The 24,880-nt window shown below is 38.5% G+C and overlaps 2 protein-coding genes across 2 annotated transcripts in view; one reads left to right on the top strand and one right to left on the bottom strand.

The window, feature by feature from the left end:
- LOC123751759 (putative neural-cadherin 2) overlaps positions 1 to 24,880 on the top strand; it is a 297,993-nt gene that overhangs the window by 201,742 nt on the left and 71,371 nt on the right. Inside the window, exons 13-18 of the mRNA XM_069339611.1 lie at positions 812 to 971; positions 1,220 to 1,444; positions 2,347 to 2,406; positions 2,491 to 2,702; positions 9,295 to 9,703; positions 10,952 to 11,230. Coding sequence (XP_069195712.1) covers positions 812 to 971; positions 1,220 to 1,444; positions 2,347 to 2,406; positions 2,491 to 2,702; positions 9,295 to 9,703; positions 10,952 to 11,230 — 1,345 coding nt within the window. The remainder of the gene's footprint in view (positions 1 to 811; positions 972 to 1,219; positions 1,445 to 2,346; positions 2,407 to 2,490; positions 2,703 to 9,294; positions 9,704 to 10,951; positions 11,231 to 24,880) is intronic.
- Positions 15,272 to 17,794, bottom strand: LOC123774735 (baculoviral IAP repeat-containing protein 8-like). Its single transcript, XM_069339924.1, has 2 exons — positions 16,601 to 17,794; positions 15,272 to 16,194 (listed from the first exon to the last, which is right to left on the bottom strand). The coding sequence occupies exons 1-2, from the start codon at positions 16,764 to 16,766 to the stop codon at positions 15,329 to 15,331; spliced, it is 1,032 nt and encodes a 343-aa protein (XP_069196025.1). The 5' UTR covers positions 16,767 to 17,794; the 3' UTR covers positions 15,272 to 15,328.

Raw genomic sequence — 24,880 nt, 5'->3', positions numbered from 1 at the left:
TTAACAGCAGTTCTGGTTGTGGTTCTAGCTTTCTTCGTAGCGGGAAGGAACGGAGTACCAAACGCCTGACTTTTTCTTCTTTATTATAAAATCTATGATATTCTCTGCTGGGCCACGAGCTAGCTATAGAGAGTGTGTGCAGCGCCGCTGCTCAAGATGCTCTGCCTGTAGCAGTATAGTCTCACTTGGATGAAGATGTACATCTGTGCGTAGCGTTGACTCTGCTGTTGACAACTGCTGCTGAGTTGCATGATGGCAATATGCAGTCGATGATCACGATCACCACATGTGTGACCACGTGCGTCCAACATGGTGACGGTTCCCTTCCCACCTGGAGGTAGGTAGGTGACGGTTCCCTTCTCTCCTGGAGATAGGCAAGTGACGGTTCCCTTCCCACATGGAGGTAGACAGGTGAGGGTTCCCTTCCCACCTGGAGGTAGGAAGGTGACGGTTCCCTTCCCACCTGGAGGAAGGTAGGTGATTAAGGAAGGTGAAACCTGCCAGTTATTTGTATTTTAAGTACATAAACGTAGCATTTAGTGCGTTGAGATTCGACCACGGGTAAAAAGGGAAATACTATCCAAGACGAATTTGAACCTAACGAGTTGTGTGTCAAGTGTAAATGATCCTTATTCACAAACAGGGAGATTTACTGCTGTATTAATGAGTATTTGGACGTTATTCCTGAGGACGGGTTGGACTTGTGCTCCATTTGTTGGTCTAAACTATCAGTTAAAGAAAGGAAAGTTAGGAAAGAAACTGTCTCATCTTTATTTATTGTTTTCAAGGGAACACGTATCATGTCCATCAGGTACGAGCTAAGCTTCAAGGTCAACGACGTCAGCCAAGGTCAATTTGGGGTCAGGGCCAACGTCACAGTCAAGGTGATGTCCCTAAACCACCATGACGTCACACACGCCACCCCGCTTACCTTGGCGGTGAACCCCTACCAGCTGGTCATGGCCAGAGAGGTACGTTTAAGAGAGTATGGTTCAGACACAGAAACAGACAAACGAAAACAGACAGGCAGACAAAAAGAAACAGGAGATATAGACAGACGAAAACATGTATACCGGAGTGACAGACGAACAAGATTCGTATGGTGCTACATAACCTTCCAGGCTTGGTGCCTTCTTTGATAATTACTTACTTACGAACAAGATCGACAAAAAGACCGATACTAAGCACATCCAACATATAACCGCGTCTTGTAACACAGAGTGAGGCATCAATACTCAGTCAGCTGGAGACGACGGTAGAGGCGTGGGCGGGCAGGAGGAGCATGGGCGTGCGGGCGGGCAGTGGCAGCATGGGCACGCGGGCAGTGTCAGTGGAGGCCCTGGGCGGGCACCACACCATGCCCGCCACAGAGTCGTCACGGGTGTGGCTGGTAGCTCCGGGTGTGCCCAATCTCGACCACATCCTCATGTACAGGAAAAATGAGGTGAGTTCACTCAGCCAGTAAGTCGTTATTAACAGCAGTAACATCATTTGTTTCGTAAATAATGAACCATATTAGAGGCCGGTAGTTGTAGTTGTGAGGACAATAACCGGAGTAGTGGTAGCAGTAGTTCCTTCCACTAGCAAGAAGTGAGTGCGGGCGTTTATTAGTACTGATAGTACTACTAATCGTGACAGTAGTTGTAGTAATAGCAGCTGTGAATGAGATTGTATGACTATTGCTGGGTAGTATGTGAAGAAAAAGTGTTGACAAACAAATAATAGCTGGAGCTGAGTAATTAATAGCTGTAGCTGAGTAAATAATATCAGTAGTCATGATAATATTAGCGAAAGTTTTGGAATAGTAGTAACAGAAGTTGTGATAATTGTAGCATTAGTCATGGTAATAGTTGGAATAGTTGTGGAAATGGTGGCAGTACTTATGATAACTTTAGCAATAGTCGTGACAGCAGCAGTCGCGGCAACAGAAGTCAGAAGTAAAACCATAAGTATAATTCAAAGCGGAAGTTGAACACTTCATTAACCAACATCAAAGTCAAAACATTTAATATGCCTCATTTTTTATATGCTCATTTTATTAATATATATATTTTGAAATACCCTATGTTTGTGCAATGTAGCTCATTCCTCTAGTCGCAGTGAGACAAGTGAACCATTAAAGCTAGATTTGCATGCATATTACTTGGCTTATTACCTTTTATGTTTGTAATTGAGTGTGACATACGAGAAGAAGTAACTTTCCGTCATATGCTCTCTCAACATTTTACTGTCGAAAGTTATTCATGTACGTCTGTGGGGCGGTTGATAGAATTCCTCTGAAGTTTCCAGGTTACTACATGCGTGTCGTGGGCTGATTATTCATTGGATGAAATATTTTCTTCACAGCTGAGCGCCCTTTTAGGAGTCAGTGTGCAAGAGGTCGGCGTTCGGTCATGCCAGGAGGTCGTTCGTACAGTCGCTTTGGAGAACACGTACGAGAGCGAGAGCGAGGTCGACTACGAGGACCTGCGTGTCGTAGCCACCCAGGAGGCCGACGGGTGCCTTGACGGGTGCTGGGTGCGCGCTACCCTTACTGACGGCTTCAGCATCATAGACGCCAACATCTCGGCGCTAGTGGGACCCAAGATGGAGGTGCGCACCACCTGTGGTTGTGGACACACCACACCTGCTACCCACGACACCTGCACCCCCTACACCTGTCTGAATGGTGGCAGGTGCATTCCAGCATCCTCAGGTACCAGGTGAGTTGCCAGTAACTGCCCACAACACATCCATGGGCACCACGTGAGTTAGTGGCACATGTATCCTCTGAACTTTGTACAAGAGTGCAACATGTTTAAAAATATGCATATAATGGGGAAAGGCAATTATATGAGAAATTATAAAACAGCAGCAATTCCCACGTTGTCGCCACACATGTGCGTAAGTCGCATAGTGTGTTAACACCAGCCAAACTCTCGCCTCTGGTGTGATGAAACTTGGTTACGCTCCTCTACTCTGCCATTTCATTGCTTGAAAGCTCCCTCTAGTAATAATTTACATTGTAATTAATATGAATATATGTATATATGTAGATATATATATTTATATATACACATATTATATATATATATGTATATATATATATATATATATATATATATATATATATATATATATATATATATATATATATATATATATATATATATATGTCGTACCTAGTAGCCAGAACGCACTTCTCAGGCTACTAAGCAAGGCCCAATTTGCCTAATAAGCCAAGTTTTCCTGAATTAATATATTTTCCCTAATTTTTTTCTTATGAAATGATAAAGCTACCCATTTCATTATGTATGAGGTCATTTTTTTTTTATTGGAGTTAAAATTAACGTAGATATATGACCGAACCTAACCAATCCTACCTAACCTAACCTAACCTATCTCTGTAGGTTAGGTTAGGTTAGGTAGCCGAAAAAATTGGTTAGGTTAGGTTAGGTAGGTTAGGTAGTCGAAAAACAAATATTTCATGAAAACTTGGCTTATTAGGCAAATTGGGCCTTGCATAGTAGGCTGAGAAGTGCGTTGTGGCTACTAGGTACGACATATATATATATATATATATATATATATATATATATATATATATATATATATATATATATATATATATATATACATATATATATATATATATATATATATATATATATATATATATATATATATATATATATATATATATATATAAAAATAAATATATATATCTACATATAGGGGTGGTAGGAGAAGAAAATATCAAAGTGTTCAGTGAGGATCCACAAGGTCTTCTCTGAGTACTCTTTATTTTCTTCTCCGAGGCTATGGGTCCCTACACTTGCACCAGAGGTGGTACCCCTTCTAGGTTTGTAAAAAAAAAAAAAAAATCTACATATATACATACATTCATATTAATTACAATGTAAATTATTACTAGAGGGAGCTTTCAAGCATATATATATGTTTGAATATATATATATGTATATATATATATATATATATATATATATATATATATATATATATATATATATATATATATATATATATATATATATATGTCGTACCTAGTAGCCAGAACGCACTTCTCAGCCTACTATGCAAGGCCCGATTTGCCTAATAAGCCAAGTTTTCATGAATTAATTGTTTTTCGACTACCTAACCTACCTAACCAAACCTAACCTAACTTTTTCGGCAACCTAACCTAACCTAACCTATAAAGATAGGTTAGGTTAGGTTAGGTAGGGTTGGTTAGGTTCGGTCATATATCTACGTTAATTTTAACTCCAATAAAAAAAAATGATCTCATACATAATGAAATGGGTAGCTTTATCATTTCATAAGAAAAAAATTAGAAAAAATATATTAATTCAGGAAAACTTGGCTTATTAGGCAAATCGGGCCTTGCCTAGTAGGCTGAGAAGTGAGTTCTGGCTACTAGGTACGACATATATATATATATATATATATATATATATATATATATATATATATATATATATATATATAAATATGTCGTACCTAGTAGCCAGAACTCACTTCTCAGCCTACTATGCAAGGCTCGATTTGCCTAATAAGCCAAGTTTTCATGAATTAATTGTTTTACGACAACCTAACCTACCTAACCTAACCTAACCTAACTTTTTCGGCTACCTAACCTAACCTAACCTATAAAGATAGGTTAGGTTAGGTTAGGTAGGGTTGGTTAGGTTCGGTCATATATCTACGTTAATTTTAACTCAAATAAAAAAAATTGACCTCATACATAATGAAATGGGTAGCTTTATCATTTCATAAGAAAAAAAATAGAGAAAATATATTAATTTAGGAAAACTTGGCTTATTAGGCAAATCGGGCATTGCATAGTAGGCTGAGAAGTGAGTTCTGGCTACTAGGTACGACATATTTATATATATATATATATATATATATATATGTTGTACCTAGTAGCCAGAACGTCGTACTCATCCTACTATGCAATTCCCGATTTGCATAATAGGCCAAGTTTTCCTGAATATATATATTTTTGTAATTTTTTTCTTATGAAATAATAAATCTGTCCATTTCATTATGTATAAGTTAATTTTGTTAAAATTGAGTTAAAACTAACGTAGATATATGACCGAACCAAACCAACCTTACCTAACCTAACTTAACCTATCTTAACCTATCCTAAACTAACATAACTAAATCAATAATTTATGTTCTTAATATAATATAAAAATAATATTTAAAATAAACCAATAGGAAATAATTTATTGAAAATAAAGAAAATCACTCGGCCTATTAGGCAAATCGGGCCTTGCATAATAGGCTGAGAAGTGCGTTCTGGCTAATAGGTACGATATATATATATATATATATATATATATATATATATATATATATATATATATATATATATATATATATATATATATATATATATATATATATATATATATATATATATGTCGTACCTAGTAGCCAGAACGCACTTCTCAGCCTACTATGCAAGGCCCGATTTGCCTAATAAGCCAAGTTTTCATGAATTATTTTTCGACTACCTAACCTACCTAACCTAACCTAACCTACCTTTTTCGGCTACCTAACCTAACCTAACCTATAAAGATAGGTTAGGTTAGGTTAGGTAGGGTTGGTTAGGTTCGGTCATATATCTACGTTAATTTTAACTCCAATAAAAAATAATTGACCTCATACATAATGAAATGGATAGCTTTCTCTCTTCATAAGAAAAAAATAGAGAAAATACATTAATTCATGAAAACTTGGCTTATTATTCAAATCGGGCCTTGCATAGTAGGCTGAGACGTGCGTTCTGGCTACTTGGTACGACATATATATATATATATATATATATATATATATATATATATATATATATATATATATATATATATATATATATATATATATATATATATATATATATATATATATTCCCACCTCTTTGGGGCTCTGAGTATGGTGTAGTTGGTATAAGTGCATACCTGCCATCTTGGTGGCCAGGGTTCAAGTCCCCTGGTGGGCGTGTGTGTCTAAAGTTTCTACACTTCTAACTTTGAACTGATCAAGTTAGAATGTGTATATATATATATATATATATATATATATATATATATATATATATATATATATATATATATATATATATATATATATATAAATATATATATATATATATATATATATATATATATATATATATATATATATATATATATATATATATATATATATTAGTATATTTTGGTAGCAGTCTTTCCTGTAGACATATATTATTAAATATGACCGAAAAAGTAAGATTAATAATTCTAACACGAATTTTCTCAATCTTTCGTACATTACGCTTCACTGTTGGAGGTAAATCAAAAATCAATTCTCCAAAATTCATTTTTATTTCTAGTCTGACGCGACACGGGCGCGTTTCGTAAAACTTATTACATTTTCAAAGACTTTAGTTCACATATACACAACTGAATAGAACTTACGTATCTCCGATTTTATATCTACATTTGAGTGAGGTGGAAGGGGTGATGTGGCATTAACACAAGACAGAACAAAATGTGGTATTAATAGGGTATTAATTTCATCAACACAAGACAGAACAAGAGTATTAATAGGGTATTAATTTCATCAACACAAGACAGAACACGAAACAATGGATATTGAATAGAAGTGTTTGTAGAAAGCCTATTGGTCCATATTTCTTGATGCTTCTATATTGGAGCGGAGTCTTGAGGTGGGTAGAATATAGTTGTGCAATAATTGGCTGTTGATTGCTGGTGTTGACTTCTTGATGTGTAGTGCCTCGCAAACGTCAAGCCGCCTGCTATCGCTGTATCTATCGATGATTTCTGTGTTGTTTACTATGATTTCTCTGGCGATGGTTTGGTTGTGGGAAGAGATTATATGTTCCTTAATGGAGCCCTGTTGCTTATGCATCGTTAAACGCCTAGAAAGAGATGTTGTTGTCTTGCCTATATACTGGGTTTTTTGGAGCTTACAGTCCCCAAGTGGGCATTTGAAGGCATAGACGACGTTAGTCTCTTTTAAAGCGTTCTGTTTTGTGTCTGGAGAGTTTCTCATGAGTAGGCTGGCCGTTTTTCTAGTTTTATAGTAAATCGTCAGTTGTATCCTCTGATTTTTGTCTGTAGGGATAACGTTTCTATTAACAATATCTTTCAGGACCCTTTCCTCCGTTTTATGAGCTGTGGAAAAGAAGTTCCTGTAAAATAGTCTAATAGGGGGTATAGGTGTTGTGTTAGTTGTCTCTTCAGAGGTTGCATGGCTTTTCACTTTCCTTCTTACGATGTCTTCGACGAAACCATTGGAGAAGCCGTTATTGACTAGGACCTGCCTTACCCTACATAGTTCTTCGTCGACTTGCTTCCATTCTGAGCTGTGGCTGAGAGCACGGTCGACATATGCGTTAACAACACTCCTCTTGTACCTGTCTGGGCAGTCGCTGTTGGCATTTAGGCACATTCCTATGTTTGTTTCCTTAGTGTAGACTGCAGTGTGGAAACCTCCGCCCTTTTCCAAGACTGTTACATCTAGAGAGGGCTGCTTCCCATCCTTTTCCATCTCGTAAGTGAAACGCAGCACGGAACTCTGCTCAAATGCCTCCTTCAGCTCCTGCAGATGTCTGACATCAGATACCTGTGTAAAAATGTCGTCAACATACCTGCAGTATATGGCCGGTTTCAAGTTCATGTCGACTAAGACTTTTTGCTCGATGGTACCAATGTAGAAGTTTGCAAACAGGACACCTAGGGGAGAACCCATGGCGACCCCATCTACTTGCTTATACATGTGCCCATCCGGGCTCAAGAAGGGTGCCTCTTTAGTACAAGCTTGGAGTAGTTTCCTCAGAATATTTTCTTTCCACAGCTCATAAAACGGAGGAAAGGGTCCTGAAAGATATTGTTAATAGAAACGTTATCCCTACAGACAAAAATCAGAGGATACAACTCACGATTTACTATAAAACCAGAAAAACGGCCAGCCTACTCATGAGAAACTCTCCAGACACAAAACAGAACGCTTTAAAAGAGACTAACGTCGTCTATGCCTTCAAATGCCCACTTGGGGACTGTAAGCTCCAAAAAACCCAGTATATAGGCAAGACAACAACATCTCTTTCTAGGCGTTTAAAGATGCATAAGCAACAGGGCTCCATTAAGGAACATATAATCTCTTCCCATAACCAAACCATCGCCAGAGAAATCATAGTAAACAACACAGAAATCATCGATAGATACAGCGATAGCAGGCGGCTTGACGTTTGCGAGGTACTACACATCAAGAAGTCAACACCAGCAATCAACAGCCAATTATTGCACAACTATATTCTACCCACCTCAAGACTCTGCTCCAATATAGAAGCATCAAGAAATATGGACCAATAGGCTTTCTACAAACACTTCTATTCAATATCCATTGTTTCGTGTTCTGTCTTGTGTTGATGAAATTAATACCCTATTAATACTCTTGTTCTGTCTTGTGTTGATGAAATTAATACCCTATTAATACCACATTTTGTTCTGTCTTGTGTTAATGCCACATCACCCCTTCCACCTCACTCAAATGTAGATATAAAATCGGAGATACGTAAGTTCTATTCAGTTGTGTATTTGTGAACTAAAGTCTTTGAAAATGTCATAAGTTTTACGAAACGCGCCCGTGTCGCGTCAGACTAGAAATAAAAATGAATTTTGGAGACTTGATTTTTTATTTACCTCCAACAGTGAAGCGTAATGTACGAAAAATTGAGAAAATTCGTGTTAGAATTATTAATCTTACTTTTTCGGTCATATTTAATAATATATATATATATATATATATATATATATATATATATATATATATATATATATATATATATATATATATATATATATATATATATATATATATATAGTAACAATTATGTAATTATTGTTATATTAGGTAAACTATTTTATTTATTCATGTTTGCTTATTGAGACAACCCAACACACAAATTACTGCACATGAGCTTGACAAGGTCTGTTTTAACTTCCAGCTGCTCAGGCTACACTGGTTGAAGGCCCTTAAACATTCATAACTTGGCCGAGACTCCCAATAACACGGATTTGTGTCCTAGTTTGGTGAAGTTTGGCCAACAAAAACTTAAAGAGTCAATTGGTAAGATTACACAGGGGTCCAGGTTAACTGAGTCCGGATTAGCGAGCTCCTTAGTCTGGTGTTTTACTAGAATTTCACAATTAGGAATATTTATCTGCAGAGCATTGTGAGGTTATTTCCTGGGTTCTGTTTGGACGATACGTTCCTCAGATGCATCTGTCCTCACGGCACCTGGGGTTCTCGCTGTAAAGTGATCGTTAGGCACTTCGAGGACGACGGTGGAGGGTCAGACTTAGGAAGTAGTGAAGATGAGGTCGTTACAGTGGGCGGGTGGGCGTGGGTGCCGCCCATCCCGCCTTGTGCTGAAGTCCACTTGAGTATGGAGGTGCTGACCAGATCCATGTCGGCCACGCTGCTGTACTCAGGACCGGACCAGGGGGCACCAACCCAAGGGACCGAAGAGAACACCGCTAGGGATCTGTTGCTGCTGGAGCTGCGTCAGGGCCGTCCGTCTCTCCTGCTGGACCTGGGAGGCGGCCCTGTTACCCTCGACCTCAACGCCTCCTACTCCCTGGCAGACAACACCTGGCACAGGATCGACCTTATATGGAAAGACGAGGTGAGGAGTGAGGATGTAGAGCAGAGACTTTGGACTATAGGTATTGGTTTTGAAATCCAAATGATAGTTGTGACTAATATCGTTGCGACTTCCATTGTAGTGGTAAATATAATCATTATTTCATATCATTCATTCATTATCATAACAAATCTCATGTTGTTTATCGCCTGACTAGTCTCGACAGGTCACGATTACTGCCTGTTATAGTCGATTAAACTATAATAAATGTCATTTAACACTTCACTGTGAACCGAACCTAATTTTCTTTGATACTTGCTGCAGGTACTGTTATCACCATAGAAGATAAATCCCTTTTCAAAACTGTGGTTGAAATTCGGCCTTCGTCAGGCCCATGTAATATATTTAATCTACATTCAAAAGAAAGGGCCACCGAATGAATATATTTTTATATTTGATAAAAGGTCGTTTTTCGATACACAGTTTAACATTTACGAATGCATACTTCGATTACATTGCAGCTTGGACAGCCAATACATGGGCAACCCAGCATTTTTTGCAATGTATAATATTATGGCAGGTAATTGGATCAGGGTATCAACGTGCCGATGCAAATAATGTTAAAAATAGATGATACCCATATTCAAATGTGTGGGACAGTCCACTAATGAATAATGAAAGGTACTAGATATTTTTTGGAGATAGAATGAGTTTTACTCTTCGTGGTTCAGGAGAGTATGATCGTTATATATTTTTTCAGGCTTCTATGATAGGTATTCAATGTTTAAACTGGTATGATATATATAATTCAGGGTAGTATGCAATATTAAAATTTTTCAGGTGAGAATGTCATCTCTCACAATACTTATAAGAGTATGAAAGTTAATTTTTGTTCAGCAGAGAGATAGTCATCTATTGTTCAACAAAGCACGATTATAATTCAGTGTTCGGGAGACAGCTACTCGTCAGTTCATAATTACTAATAGTTCAGAAGTGAGTAAAATACCCAACACCATTTACATCAAAACACTAATCGCGGGTTATTCTCCTTTCCCAATTTGTGCTCTCCCACCTCCTCATCCTCCCCATTCACGCTTCCTTCTCTTCTCTTAATTCTTTTTCTTCACCCACTCTTATCTTCCGATCCCTCATCCAATTTTCCTTCTCTCATTAACCTGTCTACTACTCTTCTTCCCCGGCTCGTCTCTTCTTCTTCTCCATCCTCTTTCATTTCTCCATCTCCTTCCTCTCTCCTCGCTCGTTCTCTCCCACTCTCACTCTCACTCTCAGTTGGTGGAAATGATTGTGGACTTGTGCACTGGCAACGGACCAGACGACGTACCACCGCCGCCACCCTCCACCCTCGCCCACAACCACTCCAAGACCAACACCCATCCCGACGCCCACACTTGTAGAGGGGCGGCCAGACTGCCTCGAGCCGCCCGCGCCCTCAACACGAGTGGACCGCTACAAGTGGGTGGACTGTCACACCCTCTACCAGCAAACACTTTACAAGGGGGTTTCCCACCTTTCTATGGCTGTCTCCGGAACCTCAGAGTCAACAGCCAGGTGAGAGGCGCTGTAGTACCAGTAATTATATATATATATATATATATATATATATATATATATATATATATATATATATATATATATATATATATATATATATATATATATATATATATATATATATATATATGTATAATTACATATATATATATATATATATATGTATAATTACATATATATATATATATATTTATATATAACAGAGAAGAAGGGATATATATATATATATATATATATATATATATATATATATATATATATATATATATATATTAGTATATTTTGGTAGCAGTCTTTCCTGTAGACATATATTATTAAATATGACCGAAAAAGTAAGATTAATAATTCTAACACGAATTTTCTCAATCTTTCGTACATTACGCTTCACTGTTGGAGGTAAATCAAAAATCACTTCTCCAAAATTCATTTTTATTTCTAGTCTGACGCGACACGGGCGCGTTTCGTAAAACTTATTACATTTTCAAAGACTTCACAAATACACAACTGATTAGAACTTACGTATCTCTGATTTTATATCTACATTTGAGTGAGGTGGGAGGGGTGATGTGGCATTAACACAAGACAGAACAAGAGGGGATATGAATAGGTTATTAAAAGTATCAACACAAGACAGAACAGAAACAATGGGTATTGAATAGAAGTGTTTGTAGAAAGCCTATTGGTTCATATTTCATGATGCTTCTATATTGGAGCGGAGTCTTGAGGTGGGTAGAATATAGTTGTGCAATAATTGGCTGTTGATTGCTGGTGTTGACTTCTTGATGTGTAGTGCCTCGCAAACGTCAAGCCGCCTGCTATCGCTGTATCTATCGATGATTTCTGTGTTGTTTACTAGGATTTCTCTGGCGATGGTTTGGTTATGGGAAGAGATTATATGTTCCTTAATGGAGCGCTGTTGCTTATGCATCGTTATACGCCTAGAAAGAGATGTTGTTGTCAGTAGTGAATAAGGAGACAGATTGAGGTAAAAAAATTTCAGAAACGGTTGGGCACTTCCATGCCGACTTGACCCTGGCGGGCCAGATCGTCCATCCCTCTTGTTTTAGGTGGTTAGGTTAGGGCACAGTCAGCGCGCTCCTGGCTGGCTGGCGGTGGTGGGGTGGTGGTCCCCCCTGGGGTCCCTGGGGGACCACCACCCATGGTGTACCTGAGGAACTGGTGCCCTATCCTAACCTGTTTTTGCACGATTTGTCTCGAGCTTTTAAGATGAGTCTAGGGCCTCAAGGAGGGGGTCTCTACTTATGAGAGGTACCGAGGATGAATGTTCAATAGTTGGAAACCAAAAAATACACTGGTGAAAGGCATATAAACGTTTTTGGAGTATTTTAATGGCATGAGCAAAAATGCACGATTTGTCCCGGGGGTGTTACGAGAGTACTACGGTATCAATTTGGGGGCCCTTACTTTTGAATGGATCAGAGGGTGAATGTTCAATAGATTCAAACCAAGAAACGCAGTTGAAAGCGAATATAGAAGTTTTTGGAGTACTTTAATGAGGCTATGACTGAATAGTATAGGGAGTCCTTGGGCACAGCTCCATTTTCTGTAATGGTCAGAGGTGGATAACCCCAGTGGGGGTCAAGCATACAAGGGGGGGTCAAGATTCCTTACAAAGACCATTTTGGATATATAGGTGTAGTAAGCCTTATCTTGAATTTGCATGATACTGTGGGGTACATTGACATGAAGGGCAAGTCATAGAACAGGATCTGCATGTGAGATGGGTCATATTGGGGTTTTAAAGAAGTTAAGATAGCTTTAAAGAGTCCTGTGTGCTTGATAGTGGGGAAATGTTCAGTCAATAATTCTCGTGTTTTGAATCTGAATGAGGGGTCCTAGTTTGCGTTCTAGTCGTAAAATGAGTTCCTTAGTATATTTGCTATGGAAAATGAGCTTTCAGTACTCTATATAATTTGAAATGAGGTCAAGAAAGACATGTTTATGTGCGAGAAGAGTCAGGTTGGAAACTGTTTATTCCAGTCATCCCCCCTCGGCATTGCTCCGTTTTCTGTAGCTAAAGTAAAGATTCCATTTTCTGTGGTATTCAGTTGAATACTGGTGAAAAAGGCATACTTGCATTTGTAAGGTTCTAACCTGTTTATAGATTTTATAGATATATTTTTCGGGCCTCAAATTAGATTTTAATATGAAAAATAGCATCAAATGTATGTCTATCTTTTGTAATAAACGTTACAAGCATTAACAATACCTGTGATATTTCATAGCATACGAAAAGAAGTTTAAATAGTGGGGCCTCAGCCATATTATGTTGGGTTTGACACTCCAAACATTAATTTGACACTCGTAAATATACTATAAAGGAAAGTAGTTGAGTGGTTTAAGCAATTTAATACGTACTGGGAATCTGAATCTGTTCGTATTCTGTATTAAATTTCATTTTTTAACATAATAGTTTTCAGCTATTGTGGTGGGGGCCCAATAACTTCATATAGCGCAACGACTGGAGCTATCTGTACTTAGTCCCCCCCTAAACTTAAAACAGTTGCACAATCATACTTAAACACATTGCCAAACTCTTATACACAAACAAAAACTCAATTTTTAACTTACACAAATAAACCCAGGGCTTTCACATTCGCGCAAAATACTTAGTCCCCCCTAAACTTGAACACTCACAATCTTACGGTGCTTTAATTTCCAAAGCCTTCCAAACCTGCACTGGGTCCTGCCCTGCTGACTGCGGCTGGATGGATTACAATTGAGCCAAAAACAGTTGGTCAGGGTGAGATACGGCCTCATTTTTAGAGACATTTACTATAGCAAAAGCTTGAACGTCGAGAACTGAATGCGGGCCTGCACGAGAGTTGTTCTTGGCACTCAAATGTTTAGAGATTAAAATACATAGAATCTGCAAGAGCCCACCCTAAGTCGCTCACGCGGCCAATAGACATGTTTTTCGCCCAAATGTATTTATTTAAAATAATACGTCAGATAGAAAGAGTTTCGTATTGCTATTATATTTACCTTATAAAGCCTCTTTATAAAAATGATATGCCACTGCGTATTATGATTGTTTGATAATAAATATTGCATAAATACTTACACGATTTCATAAACAAAAAAAAACTTTTAATGAGCCATGGTTGGAAGGCTTTATCATTACTGTAATTACAAACTTTTAAAACTAACTAAAAATATATCTCATAGAGGAAGATTTATTCTTCAGGATATATATTATTTATTAATTAAGAGTTTCATTCTGTATAAAAAATGAAAGTTGCCAATATTTTCAAAACTCTGGCCACTAATTTTTTATAAAGGTTTTCCAAGGGAGTAAATCTTGCTTCCTCTCTTTCTCCCAAATGTTTCCTCATTTGCACAGGAGCAGAGCAACCTTCGTGCGGGCCCTGGTTCAGTTCCCCAACGTCCGAGCTAATGGACATTACAAATTTCACTAAATGATGCAGTATCTTAGCTGTCTCTCTCTAATTATAAAGGTGTTAATCTTTTTTTTTTTAACCTTTGAGTGCTAGGTCTCAAAAAGGTTCTTTACCTCAGAAAGAAAGAGAGAGAGAGAGAGAGATTCTATTTTTGTCCATATTCGAGCAGAATGTTGAACAACCTTCGTACGGGTCCTGGTTCAGTTCCCCAACGTCCGAGATATTGGACATTACAAATTTCACTAAATGATTCATTATCTTAGCAGCCTCTCTAATTATAAAGTTGTTAATCTTTTTTATAACCTTTGAGTGCTAGTTCTCAAAAGGTTCTTTACCTCAGAAAGAGAGAGAGAGAGAGATTCTATTTTTGTCCATATTCGAGCGGAATGTTGAGCAACCTTCGTGCAGGACCCGGTTCAGTTCCCCAACGTCCGAGCTATTGCACATAGCAAATTTCTCTAAATGAGGCAGTATCTCGCCCCCACCCCCCGGATCAATGATTTTAGGGCAGTAAATAAGCAATTGCAATCTAATTCCCCCCCCCCCAAAAAAAAATACTGTTCATGAAAATGTGAGCTTATTTATACTAATTTATGAATATAAAAAAACAACTCGACATTTGTACAATTTTTATTTACATAAATAAATTAGTCTCTATGCCTTTTTTGTCTTCTTAGGAAATAATCGGTCGAAGGACATGCGAAATGGTGCGTCTGTAAATGGGGCAGTTTCTCATAGATACAAGACAATTACTGCATGTTACCATATGTCTGCAGGGCAGCAGTACGACACTCAACGCATTGTTAAAGCACACCTTACACAAAATATCAGCAGCCCAAGACGTTGGCGTAGATGTGTTCATCACAGTTTCAACATGGGATGTCGCATCAAAGTCTGTGGCCTCTTCGCCAGTTTCAACATCCATTTCATTAGCGACTATAGTCGTCTCTTCCGCCTCTGTTTCAACAGGAGAAGGCAAAGCCCGCAAACCAAGATTAGTGCTCATGAACCCGCTCATTGATCCAACAACGTCGACATCCATTTCATTAGCTGTGGCGACTGTTTCCATGTCAGAGGGCGCGGATTGCCATTCCAGATTCGCAGGCTCTACCCTACCTTCCACATCCTCATGATGAATTCCCCTTAAACCCATTTCGGCTTTAGTGCTCTCTTGCATATACCACAACATTAATTCTATACATCTGGCCTCTGTAACAAACGGTAATAAATCTTTGGTGCTTTTGAGATATAGCCTTAAGGCAGGTCTCACACAGACATCAGGAAATCCAAAATGTTCAATTAATGCTGGGAAAAAACCCAAACCTTCCATCAGACCAGTTAAAAGATGTTCATCTATGGGTTTTATAGTTCGACGCTGCGAAGATTCTCTAGCATTCTTAATGAACTGTGCATCCTTTTTAATGTTGACAAAGGTGCACTCAGGATACCATTGCGCGTGCAGTGTCCAAGGGTCGTCAGCAGGTTCCCAATTACGAAAACCATTCCCACAGAAAAAGCAGCGCATATGGTCACTTAGGCCTGTAAATTTAAGAAAAAAAATATTCCCATTCATTATTATTATTATAGCTCACATCCGGCAATGTTGTAATACAAAAACACACACACGCGCGCACACACACACACACACTTCCCGGGACCAAAGAGCCAGAGCTCCACCCCCGCAAGCACAATTGGGGGAGTAAACACACTTTTTTTTCAGATATATACAAGAGTTGTTACATTCTTGTACGGCCTAGCATTTCGGGCAGGTCCCTAGAATACAATCCCCACCTCGAAGAATCGTTTTTTACAACCAAGTACCCATTTTACTGTTGAGTTAAACAGAGGCTACAGTTAAGGATTTGCGCCCAGTAAATCCTCCCCGGCCAGGAGGATACACACGCACACACTAAAAATAACAAAAACTCCAACAATATTTGTTTACCACAGAAGAAAAATCCTGATTCTGCCAATTCGTGAGATGTTTGCTTGACACAACCAGTCCAGCTGAGGTCGAATGTTTCCAAACGCTGTTTGTATGTTGCCAAGCCTGGATATCTAGGTTTAGCGTATGGAATTACCCCCAGAACCTGCAAATCATCTCCAGTCATTTTAGTTTCTTCCTCGCGGGGTGGGGTCTCTAAAAAAACAAAGATGCTCCATCACATATATGCATAAGACACAGGTTCTAAGTCAATTCTTTCAAAAACAAAAAAAAATAAAGAAAAATTATTTGAAAAGACTTACTGCGTTTATACTTATTTTTTTTGTCCTCCCTCCACATCGCCAATACTAATTATTCACAGATAAACTAGTAAATTATATTTATACAATATACTCACGATCAGATGTTGCTATATTCTTTGGTTCGAATAGGGGTGAAAAGAAATCCAGCCCATATTCGAATGCCAGTTTGGTGATTTCCAAAGGAACGTTATTGTCCTTTTCGCCTCTTATGAAGGAACAATTTGGCGACACTTTCGCATGCCTACTACGGGGCGTATCGCCCTCAATCCAAGCATGCACAACTTTACAACAAAAGGCGCAGGAACAATGATCCGCAACTCTCAGATAATAAAATCCCTCATTCACCAGGTCTTGGGGGTTTAGCCACTCGACAGGCCAATTTATAAAGGTGTCTAAACGCATTTGGGCACATTTAAGACTGTCCCTGGAGTAAAACGTTTTAGTACGGGAAGGTTCCATTGTGTACTGGTGCGACACTGGCGAATGGAGGCAAGATCCTAGGCTATATATTGCCCGTCCTTTCCCTCCCCGAAATAAGTGTCAAAGATCGCTACATATGTGCTAGTTTCTTTTTTTTTTTTTTTGGTTTGGCAATTCTAGCCACCGCTACTCTTTTTTTTATGGCATAATTATGAGGAAACAGGGAAAGGAAAAAATGACTCGCAAATGTGCTAAATCATGTTGCATAATGCAGTGAATTAAAAAAAAAAAAAGATGGCAGTTGGTAGTCTAGGAAAGGTGACCAAGTACTTATTTTTTGTGATAATTATCGAGAAATGTCATTAACTACATAAGGTATCCCTAATGTCAATAAGTTATCACAAACCTTCCAATAATGATGTGGCCTCCATGACTTTATATATATTTCATTAAGGGAATATGGTCTGACTACGGTTTTTTCATGGGGGGGGGGGGGACATTAAAAAAAAAATTGTAACAAGTCGCACTGTGTTTGACCTTTTCTGCTTCTGAAAAAAAAGGTTGCCAGTGTTTGGGTATTAAGCTGACGTACATTGATATTTTATGGCAAGATATTTTGAGATACATATTGCGCTATTTGAGGTGGGTTTTTTTTATGCTAATTAAGTCAGTGAAAAAAAAATGTTCCTATGGGCTTCTTGTTGGTCGAGGCCCTTATAATAATAATATAAATATTTGCTCAGTACGTGGTAACTTTTACACGCACTAGCAGGGATGGAGATATAAGGGCGCAAAGCCCCCACGACGAATATTCGCAGGGTCGACACAGGGCGGTTGACTAGGCTTTATCCAAAACATAAGGGAAAGTAAAAAAAAAAAGAAAAATGGAGATGTGGCTGGAAACGCACACCGGATATTTAACCGATGAAGAATTTTGCAATAATGAAACTTGGATTGTGTATCCTGTAAACTGCATATCTTGCGTCCCGTACGGGATGGCGAAGGACATATCAGTGAAATACAAACACGCAAGCGCCTATGGTGAACGCAGGCCTTTGTATAATCTCAAGAGATGTGTTCCCCATGATCGCCCAATTCCCGGTTCAATTCATGTCTCCAATCGTCGAGCTGAAAATCTCCCCTGCATTATTGCTGCTGCAGTGCAATATGGTATAGGGGCGCCTGTAGAGAACAATGAGATCGCCAAGTCGCATATAGAAAAATCCAAAGATCGTGATATGCTCACCGGATTAAAAGAAGATACAACGCAAAATCGCCTCATCTATTTCAAAAAGGCTATAGAAGCCATAACGAGATTCATCAAGTCTTCTCAGGAAATCGCACGAGTTGTATTACCTGTGGGTATTGGTCGCACCTGTGTTCAAAGAGATGAAGTTTGGGAGGAAACATATCTTCCAATTATCGAAGATCTGGATGAAAACTTAAAACATTACGATGTTAATGTTATATTGGTGAGTAATGACCAGAGCTCCAAGGAAAAATAAAATGTCCCTGGCAACTCTACGATGCGCAGTTGTCCCCCGCGCCGGCGTGAAAAGTGTATATAGACCCCCTTCCGAGTCACTACCTCACAAGCCAGCACTATGGAGCTCCCCTCCCTGATTGGCGACTTTGCCTCTTTGCCCATCTATAACAATCGTGATTGTCTGCTCTATGATTTGGATGCAACAAGCGTACAGTTGAGCGAAATGGTGCACACTTTATGGGAACGATACCCCTATGCTCGATTGCATCGGAAAAACCTGCCGTACAAAAATCGTGCTGTTAGAACTGATAGAGATATCCCCGGCCTCATATTTGTTGGCGAAGCACCCGAATTCTGCAATAGGATGGATGACGACCCCTATGAAAGTTATGCTGTTTTACCGCACCTTATTGGATTAATCACCCAGTTTACCAACGGTCCAGCGACGCCATCTTCTTACAAAAAGCCCAGGTACGAAGCATGGAGTTTGGATGAGCATTTTTATGACGGCCTGAAAAATGATACCGAATACCAAAGATGGCGTTGGTTTGACAAAGCTCTGCGAAAAGCCATTGAACATATTCTTCAGAGAAGCCGAAGAGGACAAGTGGGAAGGATTATTTTCCCATATGGGTTGGGCAAGGCTTGCGGGCAGTATCTCACAAGTGGCGAACGCAACATATGGGAGACTAAATATTTCCCTGTGATGTGCAAATTAGCTCAGAAACTGCAAGAACGTGGTATAGACACTTTAATGATATGTCCTGTAAATAATGACACGCCAACTCGCTCTCCAACCCATGGCATCTTCAGACACAAGATTCCACGTATGGCCATTCCACCTGTTTCTACGAATGATAAAGACTGTTTCTACTGTCGGACCTGCCGCTGACGTGAGAGAAGACGGGTCAGCTGTCGTGGAAGATACCACGAGCGTTGCTGTGGAAGATGATCCATCTACCGGCGCCATGTCTGTTACTGTAGGTGATGAAGTGCTCACTATTGTGGAAGACGACGACAATGAAGACAAAGAGAAAATGGAAATGGAATATAATGAAGATGAGATTAGAAAAGCTGTAGAATCTATATTGTAATATTTCATACAAATTAAACCACAAAAAAAGAAATGTTAACCTGTATTTTAATTTACTTTTCCTAACTTCTCTACACACACACACACACACACACATTTATTTATTTATTGTTTCCTAATTTCTCTGTACAAAAAGAAAAACTATGAATTACATATTATAAAAGCCTCTAACAACTCTATGTGACAAGGTGTATATAAGACGAAGGTTATGTTAAAAAACCTTTTTAATCGCTTCGAGATGTGTTCCAACTACATGCGAGCCAAATTACGGAGACTCAAGGATTCTATTATTGAAGTGGATTTCCCCAACGATGATATATTTAAACCCGGGGACTGTATTGTCTATGATCTTCCTGCCCTACACCAGTTTTCTAATGGTTACTCCCAACAGCTGTGGGAAAAATATCCTTATGGGGTGGTTGAAAAGAAAATATGTCCTGAAACGCTTTGTGCTGTAGTTACGGATCGTGACACTCCAGGAAATATAATCCTCTCCCCGCCACCAGAACCTAATGTGCAGCCTTATCTCTTAGCCCTCATATGTCAATATAGTGTAGGTGCGTCTATTGAAAATAATGACATTAACCAATTCCATATTAAGCACAGTAAAGATATTGATTTAGTAGCGGGATTGCGGAGAGATACAACTATCAACAGACGATGGTGTTTTAAAAAGGCCATGAGTCGCATTATGAGCGAAGCCAAGAGTAATAATTCTATCAAACGGATAGTTATGCCATTTGGTATAGGCTGCAATTCTGGGGTGGGTTGGTCTAGAGCGGGTGAAGAAGAAGAATGGCTGGCATCTCACTACCATACACTGGCTCATTTGGCCCATGTAATGAAAAAATGCAAAAAAGAATTTGTGCTGGTGCGTCCTAAACAAGATGGAGCAGGGAAAGGTCAAGTACCGCCACAAGTAGTGAAAAGACCATCGAGTAAAAGGAGGAACCTTAGATCTTATTACACTAACGACGAATAATAAAAAAGTGCTTGTTTTTTTTGTATATGTACTCATAATAAAATAAAAAATTGTATAAATGTCAAGTTTTTTTTTTTTTATCTGTTAAAGTAGTTTTTAAAAATAAGAGAGAGACCTCATCACTTATTCACCCCCATGACAAGTACTCTAGCAAATACTACCTGACATTTTTTTTTTTTTTAACATATTTCATCTTCAAGGGGAGTGTGCAATAATAATAATAATAATGATACATGATTTTTTTTTATTTAGGTAAAAAACACACATATATATATATATATATATATATATATATATATATATATATATATATATATATATATATATATATATATATATATATATATATATACAAACAAAATAATGTTCTGATTGAACAGAGTCTGGGTTGGGGGACAAAGTCTCGGGATTTGGGGATAACCCCCCCCCCCCCCCCCATCAGGCCACCTGCACATTGTTCCTGTAGTATGTCCCCTTTGCATCATTAGTTCCTAAGAGTTATCTTGTGGGTGGAGCTTTATCTAGATCTGCCTTAATGACGGGATGCAAATTTTCCCTCCAATAAACCTCATCCTCTGGCGCAATTTCCTCAGCTTCGGAGGTGGAACAATAATCCCCATAATCCCCAAAGAAAATTTCTCTAAATGCATTCTGCGCTCGAACTTTGTCATGATAAATAAACCAGTTTTCACGCTGTTTAAAATCAATCCCCGCAAACTGTTTTTCTATTTCACCTTGGACTTGCACCCACTCGATAAAGTTGGGTATTCCATTATACACCACATTAATCAAGCCTATTCCTATTTCGACAGGTAGTCTTATTTCTGTTTCGTCACAAAAACCGCCATATACGGTCTCAACGGCGTTAATTTTTTTTGTTTTCTGTCTTTGAACATGTGAGTCTTCTAAATCTGCGCCTTCATACTGCTTTTCAATTGCCGCCAAAGCCTTGACGCGTGCGATGAACTTGGGCAATTCCTCATACTCCACGACGCAATGACCTCGTGAAATAAATACCAGGGGCGATTCCCTGCATTGCATCTTCCTCTTTTCCTCAACATCTACAGCCTGATGGCCGAGCTCTGATAAAAGATATAACAGAAAAAATTAATTGCATACACCCATTGAGAGAGAGAAAAAAATCGTTGAACTTTATTGGATTTCTTTTAGATTTAACTTTTAACTACTTGGAACGAATTATCAATGAGGCACAAACCATGACAAGTCCTGTAAAGTATTAGGGTTTATGCATACCATTTATAGTCTCCATCACAGCTTGGTCGTATGATCTCTCACTGAGAACCCCACACCCACCCCAGCCAGATATAGGCCGAGACCTCCTGAACTTGCTGCCAGGGGTCGCCAGTTTATTTTTTTTTGTTTTTTTATCTATAAGTTGGAATAAATAAGCTCGTATTTCCTTGAACGTTTTTTGACAAAATTCTTGATGTGGGAAACAAATACTCAAATGTGTGAGGGAATGAAAATGCGCGAAGAGGCCATAATGGTCCTAAGAACACACATTCTTTCCACAGTCACTGATAAGTCGCCGGCTGGATGGATTGCAATTGCTTATTTACTGCCCTAAAATCATTGATCCGGGGGGTGGGGGCGAGATACTGCCTCATTTAGAGAAATTTGCTATGTGCAATAGCTCGGACGTTGGGGAACTGAACCGGGTCCTGCACGAAGGTTGCTCAACATTCCGCTCGAATATGGACAAAAATAGAATCTCTCTCTCTCTCTCTCTTTCTGAGGTAAAGAACCTTTTGAGAACTAGCACTCAAAGGTTATAAAAAAGATTAACAACTTTATAATTAGAGAGGCTGCTAAGATAATGAATCATTTAGTGAAATTTGTAATGTCCAATATCTCGGACGTTGGGGAACTGAACCAGGACCCGCACGAAGGTTGTTCAACATTCCGCTCGAATATGGACAAAAATAGAATCTCTCTCTCTCTCTCTCTCTCTCTTTCTTTCTGAGGTAAAGAACCTTTTGAGAACTAGCACTCAAAGGTTATAAAAAAGATTAACACCTTTATAATTAGAGAGACAGCTAAGATACTGCATCATTTAGTGAAATTTGTAATGTCCATTAGCTCGGACGTTGGGGAACTGAACCAGGGCCCGCACGAAGGTTGCTCTGCTCCTGTGCAAATGAGGAAACATTTGGGAGAAAGAGAGGAAGCAAGATTTACTCCCTTGGAAAACCTTTATAAAAAATTAGTGGCCAGAGCTTTGAAAATATTGGCAACTTTCATTTTTTATACAGAATGAAACTCTTAATTAATAAATAATATATATCCTGAAGAATAAATCTTCCTCTATGAGACATATATTTTTAGTTAGTTTTAAAAGTTTGTAATTACAGTAATGATAAAGCCTTCCAACCATGGCTCATTAAAAGTTTTTTTTTGTTTATGAAATCGTGTAAGTATTTATGCAATATTTATTATCAAACAATCATAATACGCAGTGGCATATCATTTTTATAAAGAGGCTTTATAAGGTAAATATAATAGCAATACGAAACTCTTTCTATCTGACGTATTATTTTAAATAAATACATTTGGGCGAAAAACATGTCTATTGGCCGCGTGAGCGACTTAGGGTGGGCTCTTGCAGATTCTATGTATTTTAATCTCTAAACATTTGAGTGCCAAGAACAACTCTCGTGCAGGCCCGCATTCAGTTCTCGACGTTCAAGCTTTTGCTATAGTAAATGTCTCTAAAAATGAGGCCGTATCTCGCCCTGACCAACTGTTTTTGGCTCAATTGTAATCCATCCAGCCGCAGTCAGCAGGGCAGGACCCAGTGCAGGTTTGGAAGGCTTTGGAAATTAAAGCACCGTAAGATTGTGAGTGTTCAAGTTTAGGGGGGACTAAGTATTTTGCGCGAATGTGAAAGCCCTGGGTTTATTTGTGTAAGTTAAAAATTGAGTTTTTGTTTGTGTATAAGAGTTTAGCAATGTGTTTAAGTAAGATTGTGCAACTGTTTTAAGTTTAGGGGGGGACTAGGTACAGATAGCGCCAGTCGTTGCGCTATATGAAGTTATTGGGCCCCCACTACAATAGCTGAAAACTATTATTATGTTAAAAAATGAAATTTAATACAGAATACGAACAGATTCAGATTCCCAGTACGTATTAAATTGCTTAAACCACTCAACTACTTTCCTCTATAGTATATTTACGAGAGTCAAATTAATGTTTGGAGTGTCAAACCCAACATAATATGGCTGAGGCCCCACTATTTAAACTTCTTTTCGTATGCTATGAAATATCACAGGTATTGTTAATGCTTGTAACGTTTATTACAAAAGATAGACATACATTTGATGCTATTTTTCATATTAAAATCTAATTTGAGGCCCGAAAAATATATCTATAAAATCTATAAACAGGTTAGAACCTTACAAATGCAAGTATGCCTTTTTCACCAGTATTCAACTGAATACCACAGAAAATGGAATCTTTACTTTAGCTACAGAAAACGGAGCAATGCCGAGGGGGGATGACTGGAATAAACAGTTTCCAACCTGACTCTTCTCGCACATAAACATGTCTTTCTTTACCTAATTTCAAATTATATAGAGTACTGAAAGCTCATTTTCCATAGCAAATATACTAAGGAACTCATTTTACGACTAGAACGCAAACTAGGACCCCTCATTCAGATTCAAAACACGAGAATTATTGACTGAACATTTCCCCACTATCAAGCACACAGGACTCTTTAAAGCTATCTTAACTTCTTTAAAACCCCAATATGACCCATCTCACATGCAGATCCTGTTCTATGACTCGCCCTTCATGTCAATGTACCCCACAGTATCATGAAAATTCAAGATAAGGCTTACTACACCTATATATCCAAAATGGTCTTTGTAAGGAATCTTGACCCCCCCTTGTATGCTTGACCCCCACTGGGGTTATCCACCTCTGACCATTACAGAAAATGGAGCTGTGCCCAAGGACTCCCTATACTATTCAGTCA

This window comes from Procambarus clarkii, chromosome 42 (genome assembly GCF_040958095.1).
Source record: "Procambarus clarkii isolate CNS0578487 chromosome 42, FALCON_Pclarkii_2.0, whole genome shotgun sequence".
Classification (NCBI taxonomy): Eukaryota; Metazoa; Arthropoda; class Malacostraca; order Decapoda; family Cambaridae; genus Procambarus; species Procambarus clarkii.
This window is presented reverse-complemented; position numbering and strand designations above follow the sequence as displayed.